The sequence below is a fragment of the Gnatocerus cornutus genome, chromosome 5, assembly GCF_029298725.1.
Source record: "Gnatocerus cornutus isolate USDA-ARS CGAHR chromosome 5, icGnaCorn1.1, whole genome shotgun sequence".
Classification (NCBI taxonomy): domain Eukaryota; kingdom Metazoa; phylum Arthropoda; class Insecta; order Coleoptera; family Tenebrionidae; genus Gnatocerus; species Gnatocerus cornutus.
The window spans coordinates 12,136,440-12,154,365 of NC_142237.1; the positions used below are offsets into that span (position 1 = coordinate 12,136,440).

At 40.2% G+C, this 17,926-nt stretch overlaps 4 protein-coding genes across 4 annotated transcripts; all 4 read right to left on the reverse strand.

Moving 5' to 3' along the window:
* Positions 1-6: 6 nt before the first annotated feature.
* Positions 7-4,406, reverse strand: LOC148174590 (ATP-binding cassette sub-family C member 4-like). The gene is made up of 9 exons (XM_088036204.1): positions 4,330-4,406; positions 4,044-4,280; positions 3,568-3,998; positions 3,366-3,522; positions 1,847-3,067; positions 1,453-1,798; positions 1,257-1,407; positions 974-1,204; positions 7-923 (listed from the first exon to the last, which is right to left on the reverse strand). The coding sequence occupies exons 1-9, from the start codon at positions 4,404-4,406 to the stop codon at positions 7-9; spliced, it is 3,768 nt and encodes a 1,255-aa protein (XP_087892330.1).
* Positions 4,407-4,974: 568 nt separating this feature from the next.
* LOC148174591 (ATP-binding cassette sub-family C member 4-like) lies at positions 4,975-9,349 on the reverse strand. Its single transcript, XM_088036881.1, has 9 exons — positions 9,273-9,349; positions 8,984-9,220; positions 8,505-8,935; positions 8,302-8,458; positions 6,851-8,071; positions 6,461-6,803; positions 6,262-6,412; positions 5,981-6,211; positions 4,975-5,930 (listed from the first exon to the last, which is right to left on the reverse strand). The coding sequence occupies exons 1-9, from the start codon at positions 9,347-9,349 to the stop codon at positions 4,975-4,977; spliced, it is 3,804 nt and encodes a 1,267-aa protein (XP_087893007.1).
* A 498-nt stretch (positions 9,350-9,847) lies between these two features.
* LOC148174592 (ATP-binding cassette sub-family C member 4-like) lies at positions 9,848-14,130 on the reverse strand. The gene is made up of 9 exons (XM_088036282.1): positions 14,054-14,130; positions 13,765-14,001; positions 13,291-13,721; positions 13,089-13,245; positions 11,694-12,914; positions 11,298-11,640; positions 11,096-11,246; positions 10,815-11,045; positions 9,848-10,764 (listed from the first exon to the last, which is right to left on the reverse strand). Exons 1-9 carry the CDS (start codon positions 14,128-14,130, stop codon positions 9,848-9,850), a joined length of 3,765 nt encoding a protein of 1,254 aa, XP_087892408.1.
* A 537-nt stretch (positions 14,131-14,667) lies between these two features.
* On the reverse strand, positions 14,668-15,984 carry y (L-dopachrome tautomerase yellow). The gene is made up of 2 exons (XM_088036882.1): positions 15,750-15,984; positions 14,668-15,704 (listed from the first exon to the last, which is right to left on the reverse strand). Exons 1-2 carry the CDS (start codon positions 15,982-15,984, stop codon positions 14,668-14,670), a joined length of 1,272 nt encoding a protein of 423 aa, XP_087893008.1.
* Between the last annotated feature and the right edge of the window lie 1,942 nt (positions 15,985-17,926).

The following is a 17,926-nucleotide window of genomic DNA, read 5'->3' on the forward strand; positions in this document are numbered from 1 at the left end:
TCCAAGCTAGACTAAAGCCGGGGGCAACAGTCTCGCCTTTTTCACCATCTGATGGAAGATGCCTTCTCTGTTATGCAATAAATTAATCGGATCATCATATTCGATAATCTCTCCTTTATCCATCACAATCACTTTATCCGAATCCAAAATTGAATGCAACTTATGAGCGATCGTAAAAACAGTACAGTCCTCGAAATTCTTGCGCATTGTCATATGAATCAAAGAATCAGTCTCCGGGTCCATGTTCGCCGTAGCTTCATCCAAGACGATGATTTTATTATTGCGAATGACAGCTCTTGCTAAACATATCAACTGTCGTTGTCCCACGCTGAAATTCGAGCCGTTTTCGGTGATTTCGAAATCCAAACTGGGAATCAGAGGTTTTAAATTCGCCGTTTCGATTGCCTTCCAGATCTCTTCGTCTGTGTAAACACCTTCTGGGTCTACGTTATCCCGGACTCTTCCAGTGAACAGAACGGGGTCCTGTGGGATTATCGAGATGTTCTTTCGCAGGAAGTCCAGGGAAAGGGTTTTGGTGTCAACCCCGTCAATGGTGATTGTTCCTTTCACTTCGTACAACCTGAAGAGAGTGGAGAGAATTGACGACTTTCCCGCGCCTGTTCGTCCGACAATTCCGATTTTCTCTTTGGGATGGGCGGTGAAGTTGATGTCTTTCAAAACGTACTCTTCTGAGTTGGTGTACGACAAGTACACGTTCGAGTACTTCACTTCTCCTTTTGTGGGCCACTGGTCCAAAATCTGACCGGACGTTGGCTCTTGTTTGACTTCGGTGTATTCTAACACTCTTTCGACGGAAGTCATCGAGTTCTCGAGTTCGGCCCATTGCCGGATCCCCCATTCCACCACGTGGGTCATGCGGAAACTTTGCGACAGAGCAAGACCGACACTTCCGGCCAACATAACTAGAAATTTAATTTTAGAAAGTTGGTATCATTGTGTGATTAAAACTTACGATCGTCGAAGACGATGAATCTTAGTACGACAATTGCGATAAACATGGTGTTGAGAATGTCCAAAGAGTATGCGAATGCTCTTGTGCAAGAAATGAAAGTGTACGATGCGGAGGTGTAGAGGTCCTGGTGGCGATCGAATTCGTCGCGGAGGATTTGCTCGGCTTTAAATGCTCGGATTGTTGTTAGGCCTTCCAAGGAGGCGTTCAAGTGACCAACGACAGGGCTGCGTGCTGGAAGGAGAAGAATTAGCTCACAGTTAAAAATAAAGAAATTTGTTTTTACTTGCGGCATCCAGACGCTTCAAGCTTCTTCCTGTCGGTAAGTAAGATCTTCTGACGATTACCATAATCGACAATAATACGACTGTTGGAAGAAGAAACGAAGTACTCACACTAGCTATCAATGCGATAACTGCAACAATGACCAACGACGCCTAAAAAGAACACGTTATAAACTTCTTCATTCTTTTGCAACTTACTCTTATAATCTGGAAGATTACAAAAGGAAGATGTTCATCAATGGCCGTCAAATCTTTGGAAAACCGATTTAAAATATTTCCAATGAAGTTAGTGTCAAAGAATCGCATAGTAGCATTGACTATATGATTGATCATGTATTTGTGCAACTTGATGGAGGCCTTTCTGGCCACAGCAAAAAGTGCCATAATGCTCGAAAACTCAAAAATCACAGTGAGAATGATCATTCCACTGTACAAACTCTGGAGGTAGTTGCGACTACCTTCAATCCGTGCCAACTGATCGTCGGTGAAGTTAGTGTGGTTATTGTGGAACGTAAAGTTGGAAATCTTCTGCTCAAGATTTGCCCTAGAAAGCACCGCTGTACCTCCGAAGAGTAGTAATAGTCATTCTTACCATTTACTCACAAGTTTGTCGGCGTAGCTGTGAACAAACTGGGCGGTCCCGAAGATAAAAACCACCAAAAGAAAAACAAGGAAGCCGCCCCCAAACTTGATGTATTTTTTGTAGACTCCTAAACTCACCGCTCCTTTCTTTTTCACTTCCTGGTACACCTTCTTCTCTGTAGTCGTCTCGGTGATGAGTTCAGCCTCCTCGCTTTCTTCTTCTTCCTCGTTAATCTCCTTGAGTTTGCTTGGAGTGCCATCATCGATAATCTCTTTCAAGATCTGTTTCTCGGAGATCTCCGAAGACTTAACACATGAGGAGACCGAACCGCTATGCATGATAACTACGTTGTCGACTTCTTTAACATGATGCACGTTGTGACTGACGAAAACTACGAGTTTGTTGCGGAGGTACTTAATGATGCACTCTTTAAAAATAAAGTCGCTAACGTGGGCATCTAGAGCGGCAAGACAGTCGTCCAGAAGGTAAATATTACTTTCTTTGTACACCGCGCGGGCGAGATTAATTCTCGCTTGTTGTCCTTTGCTGAGGTTGATTCCGCGATCTTCAACAATGGTGCTATCACCATCGGAGAACAACTTCAAGTCGTACACCAACGCGCAGGCTTCCAGTACTTCATTGTACCGCGCTTCGTCGTACTTTTCCCCAAAAATAATGTTTTGTTTGATTGACGAAGGGAACAGCCACGGCTCTTGCGAAGCGTAAGAGATTCTTCCTCTTGTCACGACGCCGCCATCTGATGGTTCATAGTCCTGCAGAATCGTTTTCAAGAGGAAACTTTTACCGCATCCAACAGGTCCTGTGATGAGAGTGAGACCTGTTTTAAGCGACAGTGTGATGGAGTGGAGGATTTCGTGGTCTTTGAAGTTGACACTGACTCCTTTTAGCGTGATATTGGGTTTGGTGGTTGCGTTTTCTTGGTCTATGTCTGATTGGATCTCGAGAGCTTCCAGTACGTTGGTAATTCTTTCACCGGCGGCTACCAGTTCTGCACTTTGTGTTATTCCGAGTGGGAAGAGGAAGCTCATAGTTACGGTTACGATTTGGAGGCAGCTCTCGACGAAGTAGACGAGTTCTGCAGTGATGTGGTTGCCGAGCCATGTGTACGTCATGATGAGGAGGTAGAAGGCCATCTTACCACTCAAGTTGCCGATTTGAAGAATGCTGAATTTCAAGGCGAAGATTCGGTGCATGGTTTTAATTTCTTGTCTAAAAGAAGAAATTTGACGATTAGAAAATTTAACAGTTTTAGAATTCTTGTGAAAGATTTTCAAAAACATTCTAAACGTCAATAAATCATAAAACCAAGATTAAAACATTTTTGCTGACGATGTGACTTTAAGCTAACATAAACACAAGCGAAAATGTAACAAATCTTCAGTGTTATAAAAAGATATAAATTTAAGATAAAAAGTGGCGTCTCAGATTAAAAGAAATCTCAGCAATAAATCACAAATCATCTTAGATTAACAAATGAAAAAGCGCAATTTAAGGATACGTCACTCACTTTCTCGCCGCAGCAATTTTCTTCTCGAAGAAATTCTCCCACGTGTAAATCTTCAAGATCTTCACCGCCGAAAGCGTCTCTTGCGTCAACTGCAACCGGTTGTCTGTTTTCTTACACATTTTCAACCTCAAACTCGCCGCCCATTTCCCCATGTAAACTAAAATTATTGATTGAGCATCGAAAGAAAAAATGAAGAACTCACCTTGCAGTGGTAACAGCGCGATAAAGAACGCCATTCCAGCGATGGACGACACGCCAATCCTGTTGTAAAGAATGTAAAACAGCACCACCGATTTCACAACGCCCACCCAAATATCATTAGCGAAGTGGATGAAACTCTCGAAAGAATGCACGTCTTTGGTGATGAGAGTGACGATTTTTCCAATAGAAATGTCGCTGAGACGCGTCGGACTCAGTTTCAGAGCTTTTCTGTAGATGAAGGAACAGAAAGCTGCACGAACTCTTAGGCCCAAACCTGCGATGGCGAGCTGGTAATTGTGCTGGTAGACGCAGTTGATGAAGTTTATTGTTATTAAAACGCCTCCGTAGAAATACGCATCGTGTTTGGTGAGAATGTTCTCGCTTTGGTCGAAGTAGGAGATGAGCTTCGACAGAGCTTTGGGGTAGATGACTCTAAAAGCTCGAAATTAGACTGTGTTAACGCAAAATTGGTCTTACATGACTGCTGTTCTGATGACCAGTTGAATTAGTCCGAGGAGAAAGTACTCCCAGCCGTAGCAGATCCAGAGAATTCGGAAAATCGAAATGGTTTTTCGTCCTTTCTTTCGTTGTTTCGCCCATTCTTCTTCCAACTGATCTCCTAGTTTTTTCGATTTGTAGTTTGGCAGTACTGCGTAGAGATCATTCTCTTCTAGTTCTTTTTTGTAGCCTCTTCCTAGCAATGGTAAGGTGTACCTAAAATCACAGTTAGTCTTCTTAGAATCACCTCCACCAGAAGTCTTACAAGAAGGAGAGCTTCGATATTATGTTGGCTGTTGCTTGGGGGTGAGCCTTCCGCTCGATTTTCCCGATGTGGTCCATCTCTCGTATTTTCTCTCATCAGAAACTAAAGGAACTCACTGACTGCTTTAAATAACGAATCTAATCAAAGTAAACAGTAGAACTGAGTGGTATCTGCAGAAGATTTCATTTAACAATGATTTAACAATTTGCGAGTTTATCATGGGATTTTTAAATTAAATAACTAGCAAATATTTAAATATTTTTACAATGTTTTTGTCATTTTATGTGAGTAAATTAAATTGAATTTAAGAAGTGTGTTATTGAATTTAACCAGTTTATCTAATCTAACATCTAACAGATGGATTATATGCTAACCACTTTTCCTTCTATCAAACTCCTCAAGCTGACGATAACGCTGAGTAATTGTCAACGTGACAATGCGCTTTTTTATCAAGTTTTACCGCCTCTTCAGAGTTAGTCTGCTCCTGGCAAGAATCGTGAGCTTGATAGCACTGTAAGCTCAAGTCGAACAAATCTGGCGGCAGCTTAGGTAAAAAAAGTCACCAAATGATGTACAGTCTCAAGATTTATCAGTTTATATTTCATATAAAAACAACAACAAAATAGTGTGCAAAATATTTCACAATCATATTTTAATTCCACAAATCAATATCACATCTAATAAAAAGCTAGCACCATCTAAATTAAGTTTCGCTTTCTTCACCATCCAATAGAAGCTGCTGTCTCTATTCGCCAATAAATTAATAGGATTATCATACTCAATAATCTTTCCTTTATCCATCACAATAACTTTATCCGAATCTAAAATCGAATGCAACTTATGAGCGATCGTAAAAACAGTGCAGTCCTCGAAATTCTTGCGCATTGTCTTATGAATCAAAGAATCAGTCTCCGGGTCCATGTTCGCCGTGGCTTCATCCAAAACGATGATTTTATTTTTGCGAATGACAGCTCTTGCTAAACATATCAACTGTCGTTGTCCCACGCTGAAATTCGAGCCGTTTTCGGTGATTTCAAAATCCAAACTGGGAATCAGAGGTTTTAAATTCGCCGTTTCGATTGCTCTCCAGATCTCTTCGTCTGTGTAAACACCTTCTGGATCCACGTTATCCCGGACTCTTCCAGTGAAGAGAACGGGGTCCTGTGGGATTATCGAGATGTTCTTTCGAAGGAAGTCTAAAGAAAGGGTTTTGATATCAACCCCGTCAATGGTGATGGTTCCTTTCACTTCGTACAACCTGAAGAGAGTGGAGAGAATTGACGACTTTCCTGCGCCGGTTCGTCCGACTATTCCGATTTTCTCCTTAGGAAAAACAGTAAAGTTAATGTCTTTCAAAACGTACTCTTCTGAGTTGTTGTACGACAAGTACACGTTCGAGTACTTCACTTCTCCTTTTGGAGGCCACTGGTCCAAAATCTGACCGGACGTTGACTCTTGTTTGACTTCGGTGTATTCTAACACTCTTTCGACGGAAGTCATCGAGTTCTCGAGTTCGGCCCATTGCCGGATCCCCCATTCCACCACGTAAGTCAAGCGGAAACTTTGCGACAGAGCAAGACCGACACTTCCGGCCAACATAACTAGAAATTTAATTTTATAAAATTGTTGTCAATGCTTGATTGAAATTTACGATCGTCGAAGACGATGAATCTCAGTATGACCATTGCGATGAAGATGGTGTTAAAAATGTCTAAAAAGTACGCGAAAGCTCTAGTGCAAGAAATAAAAGTGTACGATGCCGAGGTGTAGAGATCCTGGTGGCGATCGAATTCTTCGCGGAGAATTTGCTCGGCTTTGAAAGCTCGGATTGTTGTTAGGCCTTCCAAGGAGGCGTTCAAGTGACCAACGACAGGGCTGCGTGCTAGAAGAAGAAGAATTAGCTGTATTAAAAGTGAAGAAATTTATACTTACTTGCGGCATCCAGACGCTTCAAGCTTCTTCCTGTCGGTATGTAAAATCTTCTGATGACCACCATAACCGCTAACAACAGAACTGTCGGAAAAAGAAGCGAAGTACTCACACTAGCTATTAGAGTAATAACTGCGACAACAACCAATGACACCTACAATACCAACATTTCACCAATTTTCTTTTTCTTGTGTTAACTTACCTTAATAATCTGAAAAATTACAAATGGAAGATGCTCATCAATGGTCGTCAAATCTTTAGAAAACCGATTCAAAATGTTGCCAATGAAGTTAGTATCGAAGAATCGCATAGTAGCATTAACTATATGATTGATCATGTACTTGTGCAACTTGATGGAGGCCTTTCTGGCCACAGCATAAAGAGTCATAATGCTCGATAACTCAAAAATAACAGTCATAATAATCATTCCACTGTACAAATATTGGAGATAGTTGCGACTACTTTCAATTCCTGCTAACTGGTCGTCGGTGAAGTTTGTGTGGTTGTGGAACGTGAAATTGGAGATCTTCTGCTCAAGGTTTGCCCTAAAAGCACCGATGTACACCCAAAGAGTAGAAGTAGTCATTCTTACCATTTACTCACAAGTTTGTCGGCGTAGCTGTTGACAAACTGAGCAACCCCGAACATACAAACCACCAAAAAAAAGGCGAGGAAGCCGCCCCCAAAATTAATGTATTTGTTGTAAACTTCTAGGTTCACCGCTCCTTTCTTCTTCACTTCTTGATACACCTTCTTATCTTTAGTCGTCTCGGTGATGAGTTCAGCCTCTTCGCTTTCTTCTTCTTCTCCGTGAATCGCCGTGACTTTGCTTGGAGCGCCGTCATCAATAATTTCTTTTAAAATCTGTTTTTCGGAAATCTCCGAAGACTTAACACATGAGGAGACAGAACCGTTATGCATGATAACCACATTATCAACTTCTTTGACGTGATGCACGTTGTGACTGACGAAAACCACGAGTTTGTTGCGGAGGTACTTAATGATGCACTCTTTAAAAATAAAGTCGCTGACGTGGGCATCCAGAGCGGCGAGACAGTCGTCCAGAAGGTAAATATCACTTTCTTTGTACACCGCGCGGGCGAGGTTAATTCTCGCTTGTTGTCCTTTGCTGAGGTTGATTCCGCGATCCTCAACGATAGTGCTATCACCATCGGACAACAACTTCAAGTCGTACACCAACGCGCAGGCTTCCAGTACTTCATTGTACCGCGCTTCGTCGTACTTTTCCCCAAAAATAATGTTTTGTTTGATTGACGAAGGAAACAACCACGGCTCTTGCGAAGCGTAAGAGATTCTTCCTCTTGTCACGACGCCGCCATCCGATGGTTCATAGTCCTGCAGAATCGTCTTCAAGAGGAAACTCTTTCCGCATCCAACAGGTCCTCTGATGAGAGTGAGGCCTGTTTTAAGCGACAATGTGATGGAGTGCAATATTTCGTGGTCTTTGAAGTTGACGCTGACTCTTTTCAATGTGATCTTTGGGTTGGTGGTTGCTTGTTGGCGATCTGTGGTTTGGTGGATTTCGAGAGCTTCTAGTACGTTGGTAATTCTTTGACCGGCGGCTACCAGTTCTGCGCTTTGCGTTATTCCCAGAGGAAAGAGAAAACTCATGGTTTGGGTTACGATTTGCAAGCAGCTTTCGACGAAGTAGACGAGTTCTGCGGTGATGTGGTTGCCAAGCCATGTAGACGTCATAATGAGGAGGTAGAAAGCCATCTTACCACTCAAGTTGCCGATTTGGAGGATGGTGAATTTTAAAGCAAACATTCGGTGCATGGTTTTGATTTCTTGTCTAAAACAAATTGTTTGCAATTGTTAGATCTAAAAAAAATTAAGTATTTTGGAATGTGGACAACCAAAGAACAGTTAATGAGTGAAAATTGTCGCTTTCTATCTATGGCTCTAAAAGAAGAAAAAAATTTACAAAAATATTTTGTTGTTAATTGATATAAATTAACAATACAAAGATTAAGATGATTTATAAACAAATGGGCACAATTAATTCTATAATTCGTCACTTACTTTCTCGCCGCAGCAATTTTCTTTTCATAGAAATTTTCCCACGTATAAATTTTCACGATTTTCACCGCCGACAACGTTTCTTGCGTTAACTGTAACCTGTCGTCCGTTTTCTTACACATTTTTAGTCTCAATTTTGCCGTCCATTTTCCCATAAAAACTAAAAATCCAGATTAAATTACGAAAAAAAAGTTATTTACTTTCACCTTGCAGTGGCAATAACGCTATGAAGAACGCCATTCCGGCAATGGACGACACGCCTATTCTGTTGTAAAGTATACAAAAAAGTACCACCGATTTAACCACTCCCACCCATATATCGTTGGCAAATAGAATAAAACTCTCGAAAGAATGCACATCTTTGGTGATGAGAGTGACGATTTTTCCAATAGAAATGTCACTGAGGCGCGTCGGACTCAGTTTCAGAACTTTTCTGTAGATGAAGGAGCAGAAAGCTGCACGGATTCTGAGACCCAAGCTTGTGATGGCGAGCTGGTAGTTGTGTACGTAGACGCAATGGATGATGTTTGTGGTTATTAACACAGTCCCGTAGAAATAGGCGTCGTGTTTTGTAAGAATTTTCTCGCTTTGGTCGAAGTAGGAGATGAGTTTCGACAGAGCTTTAGGGTAGATGACTCTGAAAGCTCGAAATTATAATGTGTTAACTCAAAATAATTGATCTTACATTACTGCTGTTGTGATAACCAGTTGGATTAGTCCCAGAAGAAAGTACTCCCAGCCGTAGCAAATCCAGAGGATTCGGAAAAAAGAAATGTTTTTTCGTCCTTTCTTTCTTCGTTTTGTCCATTCTTCTTCCAACTGATCTCCTAGTTTTTTCGATTTGTAGTTTGGCAGTACTGCGTAGAGATCATTCTCCTCTAGCTCTTTTTTGTAGCCTCTTTGTAGCAATGGTAAGGTGTACCTAAAATCACAGTTAGTCTTCTTTTTAGAATTACCACCACCAGAAGTCTTACAAGAAGGACAGCTTTGATATTATGTTGGCTGTTGCTTGGGGGTGAGCCTTCCGCTCGATTTTCCTGATGTGGTCCATCTCTCGTATCTTTTCTCATCAGAAACTAAAGGAACTCACTGACTGCTTTAAATAACGTATGTACTCAAAGTAAACAGTAAAAGCAAGTAGTATCTACATAAGATTTCATTTAACAAAGATTTAACAATTTGCGAGTTTATCTTAGGATTTTTGATTTCAACATTTAGCAAATATTTGAGGCTTTTAATGTTTTTGTCATTTTATGTGACTAATAAATTGAACTGAATTTAAACAGTTTTAAATTTTATTGTAGTTTCAGCGTGGCAAAACGTCTGAATTCGTGTAGTCATTGTTTGATAATGTAAATTAGAGTAATTTTAACTTGTTAAGAAGTAACAAACACAGTTTCTCATTCGCTACTCGAATAAACTAGTGAGTGGATTGGTACAAAAAATACATTTTGGAGGCTTTATCAGTTTATTTTTTATAACAAAAAAATCATATATTTAATTTCACAATCCAATATCAAAAATCTTATAAAAAATGAGTAGGTACAATCTACACTAAAGCCGGCGGCAGCAGTCTCGCTTTCTTCACCATTTGATAAAAGCTGCTGTCTCTATTCTGCAATAAATTAATCGGATCATCATACTCGATAATCTCTCCTTTATCCATCACAATAACTTTATCCGAATCTAAAATCGAATGCAACTTATGAGCGATCGTAAAAACAGTGCAGTCCTCGAAGTTCTTGCGCATTGTCATATGAATCAAAGAATCAGTCTCCGGGTCCATGTTCGCCGTAGCTTCATCCAAGACGATGATTTTATTATTGCGAATGACAGCTCTTGCTAAACATATCAACTGTCGTTGTCCCACGCTGAAATTCGAGCCGTTTTCGGTGATTTCAAAATCCAAACTGGGAATCAGAGGTTTTAAATTCGCTGTTTCGATTGCCCTCCAGATCTCTTCGTCTGTGTAAACACCTTCTGGATCCACGTTATCCCGGACTCTTCCAGTAAAGAGAACGGGGTCCTGTGGGATTATCGAGATGTTCTTTCGCAGGAGGTCCAGGGAAAGGGTTTTGGTGTCAACCCCGTCAATGGTGATTGTTCCTTTCACTTCGTACAACCTGAAGAGAGTGGAGAGAATTGACGACTTTCCCGCGCCTGTTCGTCCGACTATTCCGATTTTCTCTTTGGGATGGGCGGTGAAGTTGATGTCTTTTAAAACGTACTCCTCTGAGTTGGTGTACGACAAGTACACGTTCGAGTACTTCACTTCTCCTTTTGTGGGCCACTGGTCCAACATTTGTCCGGACGTTGGCTCTTGTTTGACTTCGGTGTATTCTAACACCCTTTCGACGGAAGTCATCGAATTCTCGAGTTCGGCCCATTGCCGGATCCCCCATTCCACAACGTAAGTCATGCGGAAACTTTGAGATAGAGCAAGACCGACACTTCCGGCCAACATAACTAGAAATTTAATTTTATAAAGTTGGTATCAATGTTTGATTAAAACTTACGATCGTCAAAGACAATGAATCTTAGTACAACCGTTGCGATGAAGATGGTGTTGAGAACGTCCAAAGAGTACGCAAAAGCTCTTGTACAAGAAATGAAAGTGTACGATGCAGAGGTGTAGACGTCCTGGTGGCGATCAAACTCTTCGCGGAGGATTTGCTCGGCTTTGAAGGCTCTGATTGTTGTTAGGCCTTCCAAGGAGGCGTTCAAGTGTCCAACGACAGGGCTCCGTGCTGGAAGAAGAAGAATTAGCTGTGTTAAAAATTAAGAAATTTATACTTACTTACGGCATCCAGACGCTTCAAACTTCTTCCTGTTGGTAAGTAAGATCTTCTAATGACAACCATAATCGACAACAATACAGCTGTTGGGAGAAGAAACGAAGTACTCACACTAGCTATCAGAGCTATAACTGCGACAATAACCAACGACGCCTAAAACATTAAAATTTTACCATTAAACTCAGATTTCTTATTTTAGCTTACTTTAATAATCTGGAAAACTACAAACGGAAGATGCTCGTCAATGGACGACAAATCTTTAGAAAACCGATTTAAAATGTTTCCAATGAAGTTAGTATCGAAGAACTGCATAGTAGCATTGACTATATGGTTAATCATGTACTTGTGCAACTTGATGGAGGCTCTTCTGGCCACAGCAAAAAGCGCCATAATGCTTGAGAACTCAAAAATTACAGTCAGAATAATCATTCCACTGTACAAATGCTGGAGGTAGTTGCGACAACCTTCAATCCGTGCTAATTGATCGTCGGTCAAATTTGTGTGGTTGTGGTAAGTAAAGTTGGAGATCTTTTGCTCCAGATTTGCCCTAAAAAGCCTCAATGTATTGTACATCTGAAGAGTGGTAATAGCCATTCTTACCATTTACTCACAAGTTTGTCGGCGTAGCTGTGAACAAACTGAGCGGTCCCGAAAATCAAAACTACCAGAAGAAAAACGAGGAAACCGCCTCCAAACTTGATGTATTTGTTGTAGACTCCTAGACTCACCGCTCCTTTCTTTTTCACTTCCTGGTACACCTTCTTCTCTTTAGTCGTCTCGGTGATGAGTTCAGCCTCTTCGGTTTCTTCATCATCCTCGTCAACCTCCTTGACTTTGCTTTGAGCGCCGTCATCAATAATCTCTTTCAAAATCTGTTTTTCGGAGATCTCCGAAGACTTAACACATGAGGAGACGGAGCCGTTATGCATGATAACCACGTTATCAACATCTTTGACGTGATGCACGTTGTGACTGACAAAAACCACGAGTTTATTGCGGAGATACCTTATGATACACTCTTTAAAAATAAAGTCGCTGACGTGGGCATCTAGAGCGGCGAGACAGTCGTCCAGAAGGTAAATATCACTTTCTTTGTACACCGCGCGGGCGAGATTAATTCTGGCTTGTTGTCCTTTGCTGAGGTTGATTCCGCGATCTTCAACAATGGTGCTATCACCATCGGACAACAACTTCAAGTCGTACACCAACGCGCAGGCTTCCAGTACTTTATTGTACCGTGCTTCGTCGTACTTTTCCCCAAAAATAATGTTTTGTTTGATGGACGAAGGAAACAGCCAGGGCTCTTGAGAAGCGTAAGAGATTCTTCCTCTCGTCACGATTCCGCCATCCGATGATTCATAGTCCTGCAGGATCGCCTTCAAAAGAAAACTTTTTCCGCATCCAACAGGTCCTGTGATAAGAGTGACACCTGTTTTAAGCGACAGCGTGATGGAGTGCAATATTTCGTGGTCTTTGAAATTGACACTGACTCCTTTTAACGTGATCATTGGGTCTGTGGTTGCTTGTTGGTAGTCTGTGTCTTGTTGGATTTCTAGAGCTTCTAGTACGTTGGTAATTCTTTGACCGGAGGCTACCAGTTCTGCACTTTGCGTTATTCCTAGAGGGAAGAGGAAACTCATGGTATGAGTCACAATTTGAAGAGAGCTTTCGACGAAGTAGACGAGTTCTGCGGTGATGTGGTTGCCGAGCCATGTGTATGTCATAATAAGGAGGTAGAAGGCCATCTTGCCGCTCAAGTTGCCGATTTGGAGGATGCTGAACATCAGGGCGAAGATTCGGTGCATGGTTTTGATTTCTTGTCTAGAAGAACAGTTTATTAGCAATTGGAAAATTTAAAAGACTGTTCCGTGACTATAAGAAGAGAAAAATTTTAAAAATATTTTGAGACTATTTGAGCTGACGATGCGAATTTTTAGTGTTGTAAAAAGATATGAACTGAAGATTAAAAAGATTAACAAAATTAACGTCACTCACTTTCTCGCCGCAGCAATTTTCTTCTCGAAGAAATTCTCCCACGTGTAAATCTTCACGATCTTCACCGCCGAAAGTGTCTCTTGCGTCAACTGCAACCGGTCGTCCGTCTTCTTGCACATTTTCAACCTCAAACTCGCCGCCCATTTCCCCATGTAAACTAAAATTCTTGATTGAGCGTCGGAAGAAAATAAGAAGAACTCACCTTGCAGTGGCAACAGCGCTATGAAAAACCCCATTCCGGCAATGGACGCCACGCCAATCCTGTTGTAAAGAATGTAAAAGAGCACCACCGATTTCACCACCCCCACCCAAATATCATTAGCAAAGTGAATAAAACTCTCGAAGGAATGCACATCTTTGGTGATGAGAGTGACGATTTTTCCAATAGAAATGTCACTGAGACGCGTCGGACTCAGTTTCAAAGTTTTTCTGTAGATGAAGGAGCAGAAAGCTGCACGGACTCTTAGGCCCAAGCCTGCGATGGCGAGCTGGTAGTTGTGCTGGTAGACGCAGTTGATAAAGTTCATTGTTATTAGAACGCCCCCGTAGAAGTATGCATCGCGTTTGGTGAGGATGTTCTGGCTTTGGTCAAAGTAGGAGATAAGCTTCGACAGAGCTTTGGGGTAGATGACTCTAAAATCGAAATTAGACTGTGTTGACTCAAAATAGAACTTACATGATTGCAGTTTTGATGACCAGTTGGATTAGTCCCAGAAGAAAGTACTCCCAGCCGTAGCAGATCCAGAGGATTCGGAAAATCGAAATGGTTTTTCGTCCTTTTTTTCGTTGTTTTGCCCATTCTTCTTCTAACTGATCTCCTAGTTTTTTCGATTTGTAGTTTGGCAGTACTGCGTAGAGATCATTTTCTTCCAGTTCCCTATTGTAGCCTCTTCGTAGCAACGGTAAAGTGTACCTAAAATCACAGTTAGTCTTCTTCTTTAAATCGCCACTACCAAAAGTCTCACAAGAAAGATAATTTCGAAATTATGTTAGCGGTCTCTTGAGGGTGAGCCTTCCGGTCAATTTTCCCGATGTGATCCATCCCTCTCGCGACTTTTTCTCATCAGAAACTAAAAAAGCTCACCGACTGCTTTAAATAACATATCTAATCAAAGTAAACAATAAAACTGAGTGGTATCTGAAAAAGATTTCAATTTAACAATGGAAGACGAAATTTTCGCTAGTTTATTCAAAGATTTTTTATTTAAATACCAAGCAAACATTTGCAGCTTGCAATAGTTTTTAAACTGTCATTTTATGGAAGCAAACAGAATTCAGTTCAAGAAGTTACCAGTTTATCTTATCAGAGCGATTGTACGCTAATTAGTTTTGCTTCACACTGGAAGAAAATTGTCTTAAGGTGTACAAATATTTAACAAATCGATTGATAACAGTCGGCCTGAGTTTTCTTGAGGCTTCAGCGTGACAGTGCGTTTGGATTAGTATACTCATTGTTTGATAAAAGAAACCGTGAACTTGTTAAGAAGTGACAAACATTTGTTTTAGGATTTTACGAAACAGGAGATAACTTTACTACGCATTTCAATTTTTGACAAAAATTAGTTTTTATTTTTATTTATTAATGCAACAACTGGTTGTTGCCAAAATTGTACCAAAAATAATTAAAATTCGGCTTCGGCCCTTCACAGACCGTCCCCTTGATCAAACTCTTCAGCGGAGCGACAAGAATCCTAAAGTTAACATCACTATAATTCAAAGTCGAAAGAAGAAAATTCGACATCTTATCCGACAGAACCCACACATAATTGTAGTCGTCAATTTTCACATCCGACGGAAAAACCAACTCTTCGTCGTCCTTATCAACAATTCCAATGTTAGCAGCATTGAAAGGCGCCCGAAAGTTCCAGCAGCCGACAGCATTCCGATCGATTAAATTAAACAGTTCAATTCCGTCGTCACTCATAACATGAGCAGTCGTGTGGGAGTTAACCCCCCTTTCCTCCAAAGCCACGAAGTCGTGGTAACCATCCCCAACCCTCGAACTGTTGCGTAAGACACTTGTAGCCACTGCAAACCCTCTATTACTAGCTAGTGGACTGAAGTACAAAATCCGTTCGAAGTTAGCGAAAAGCGGCGATAACGACATTCCAAAAATCCCTTCTTCGCCCCATTGGAAGTTCAATCCTCCAATGTTAAAATCACCGGCTAGAGGGTCCGGCATGAAGAAGCTATGAGAAAATCTCCACGACCTGTTTTCTTGCCAAGAGTACACGATTAGGCCGTACCCAAGCTCGTCGCTCATGTAGGCGAAAGCTTGTTCACAGCTCCGGCCGAGATCCACGGCGATGTTGGCGATGAACGTGTTCGGATTGGTGTCTTCAGGGCGGAATTCGTACCGCCGGAGTCTTGTGTTGGTGTTCAAATCGAAGATGTTGAGGGCGTACGGGCAGGGGTTTTGTGTGGTGTTGCCGATGCCGAATGTTCCAGTGTCCAGAACCCAGAGTCTGTCACAGGCGTCCGCTTTGATCCGGTAGACCGTGGTCAATCCACAGTCGCAATTCGCTAGTTCGTTGGAGTCCCAGTCGGGGTACGGGATCAAAAGGGGAGATTTTGCGTGAGTGTTCCGAGGGATGTAGTTGAGAGTCGCTGGGATTCCTGGAGCAAAATCTTAAGAGAAGCGGTTAACAATAAAATCAGTACCTTCTCTCCAGCGGGGAACTGTCACGAAAACTTTGTCTTTCCAAATCTCAATTCCCACGGGAAGATTGTTTTCTGGGATAAAACGACGGGTTAGAACAGCGCGGGTTCTTTCCGCCTCGCTCGGGAAACTGAAATCGAGCTTAGACCAACTGAACACTTCCTGCAGTTTCTCTGTAGACTGCACAGTTTTGGAATAAAACGCGAGAAAATGAAAACAGAACAGAAGGAAATGCATCTTTGCGACTTTACTGGAACTGTTTTAACAAGGAGTGAGCTTTATAGTAATCCATCGCAACTTAAGTAAGATGTAAACCAATCAGTGTAGAGAAAGTTAATTGCGGAAGGTTAGTTGTAATAATTAATCCGGATAATGAACAGACGGGTTATGGTAAATCGCAACAAGGACAATAAATTAGAAGGAAAAATAAATAAAATTCTCTCATTATTAAGTTACTCTCGTGTGTAAGTTTTCGGAATTTCTTAGGTGTAAATCAGATTTTCAAATTTTTAGGGACAAATATAGGGGAAAATAAAATGTAGCGATTTCTAAAGTTAACACGTCAAAGTTATTTATAAATTAACGCTTTTACTGACAACTGTTACTGATAAAGGTTACTAAAGACTACTGCCACTTTTTAATGAGTGTTGTGAAATTCTCAATGTAGAAATTCGGTTGATTTTTGTGGAATTTTTTGTGCGCCTCCACCATTTTTCATGACGTTTATGATACTCATTTGAGACAAAAAAATTGTTTTGTTTTTTTTTAAGTCTTGACAGTGAAACGTGAAATTGAAAATAGTTGGCTTTATTTTGCTAGTTGGCATCATTGGATAAACGTCAATTGTCTTAATTGTGTTGTGGAGGACAATAAATTTCAAAAATTAAGTAAAGTTACAGTAACGGTGCTGCCAACCTACATATTTCCCTACTGATAAAATTCTCCTAATTGAGTGAATGACGTTGCAATTTTATACCAAAAGTCAACATAGAGAAGAGTTTATTGGTATCAGCTCACTTTCCTGTCTAATTTTTTTTAAATTCTTGGGTGAAAATCATAAAAAATTTGGTTGGTTCTAAAACAAAAATTTTCTAAAATCTCTAATTCTTGTTAACGAATGTTAACGAATGTTAATTAAAAGAAGTTGAAAATATTTGGTTTCTCCTAAAATAAAATTTTAAAAAACCTCTATATCTAAAAAAAATAGTAATAAAAACTAATAAAGATACGAATTTTAATTTAAAAAATTGAAAATACTTGATTTCTCCTAAAATAAAATTTTCTAAAATCGCTATTTCTTGTTCTAAAATTTTATACTTTATCATAGTTAATAAACACATTAGAAGTAGTAACCTCGTCAAATTTCATTGTGATATTTTAAAACTATCAAATCTACAACATTTTTTAAATCCTCGAAATTTTGACGCCATTACGGAACTTACATCCTCTTGCCGACTAATTTGGTCTAAAATAAGTTGTATCTTATGTAAGAAAACGTAAAACTATCCCTCGTAAATTAACTTCTATTACTTTTAAGTTCCATTTAAGTAAGTCTTTAGTACTATATTGGACAAGTTTGAAACAAATAAGGATTGCTGTTTATATTGATTAGATTTCACTTTGCTCACATTAGTGAAATATTATCACGCATTCTCTTCCTTACTTTTATAATATTATTTGCAATAAAAAATTGTTCAAATTGTCTTACAAAACTCGAGTTATATTCGCTCAACGCATTTAACATTATTAACTTATTATTTACATTCTACTGTAAGTTAAGTAAGCACTAAATTATTTGATTCTTATCTACCAACTAACTGTAAATAAACAGATAAACATGTGTTACAAATAGTTGTAAACATTCTAGGATATCAATATTTGCACGTGAAAAATGGCATTCTTGCGTCCACTTATTGTCTACAACAATTTATGCATTTCGGTTTTTAATTTAAATAAACAATTAGGTCGACATGTAATCAGTTTAAAAACTAAATGTGACTTAAACAGCGTGTTTCAAAATGATTTTCATCTAGTTGTAATTCCTGCTGTGTTTCTCGCATTGTCACTTTAGACTTTTGTCAATATTCTCACTTGTCAAACGTCAAAATCGAGTATTTTGAGGTTATGCAACCAACGTTCTAATCATTATCATTAAGTCAGCCGATTTTTTAGGTGATCA

Coding starts and splice junctions, on each gene's coding strand:
- LOC148174592 (XM_088036282.1), bottom strand. CDS start 14,130: ATGGATCACATCGGGAAAATTGACCGGAAGGCTCACCCTCAAGAGACC. Junction 13,246..13,290: donor AGCGCTGTTGCCACTGCAAG/GTGAGTTCTTCT, acceptor CAAGAATTTTAG/TTTACATGGGGAAATGGGCG. Junction 11,641..11,693: donor GACAAACTTGTGAGTAAATG/GTAAGAATGGCT, acceptor GAGGCTTTTTAG/GGCAAATCTGGAGCAAAAGA.
- LOC148174591 (XM_088036881.1), bottom strand. CDS start 9,349: ATGGACCACATCAGGAAAATCGAGCGGAAGGCTCACCCCCAAGCAACA. Junction 8,936..8,983: donor GTTATCACAACAGCAGTAAT/GTAAGATCAATT, acceptor TCGAGCTTTCAG/AGTCATCTACCCTAAAGCTC. Junction 8,072..8,301: donor AAAATTGCTGCGGCGAGAAA/GTAAGTGACGAA, acceptor AATTTGTTTTAG/ACAAGAAATCAAAACCATGC.
- LOC148174590 (XM_088036204.1), bottom strand. CDS start 4,406: ATGGACCACATCGGGAAAATCGAGCGGAAGGCTCACCCCCAAGCAACA. Junction 4,281..4,329: donor ATATCGAAGCTCTCCTTCTT/GTAAGACTTCTG, acceptor CTGTGATTTTAG/GTACACCTTACCATTGCTAG. Junction 3,999..4,043: donor GTCATCAGAACAGCAGTCAT/GTAAGACCAATT, acceptor TCGAGCTTTTAG/AGTCATCTACCCCAAAGCTC.
- y (XM_088036882.1), bottom strand. CDS start 15,984: ATGCATTTCCTTCTGTTCTGTTTTCATTTTCTCGCGTTTTATTCCAAA. Junction 15,705..15,749: donor AGTTCCCCGCTGGAGAGAAG/GTACTGATTTTA, acceptor ATTTTGCTCCAG/GAATCCCAGCGACTCTCAAC.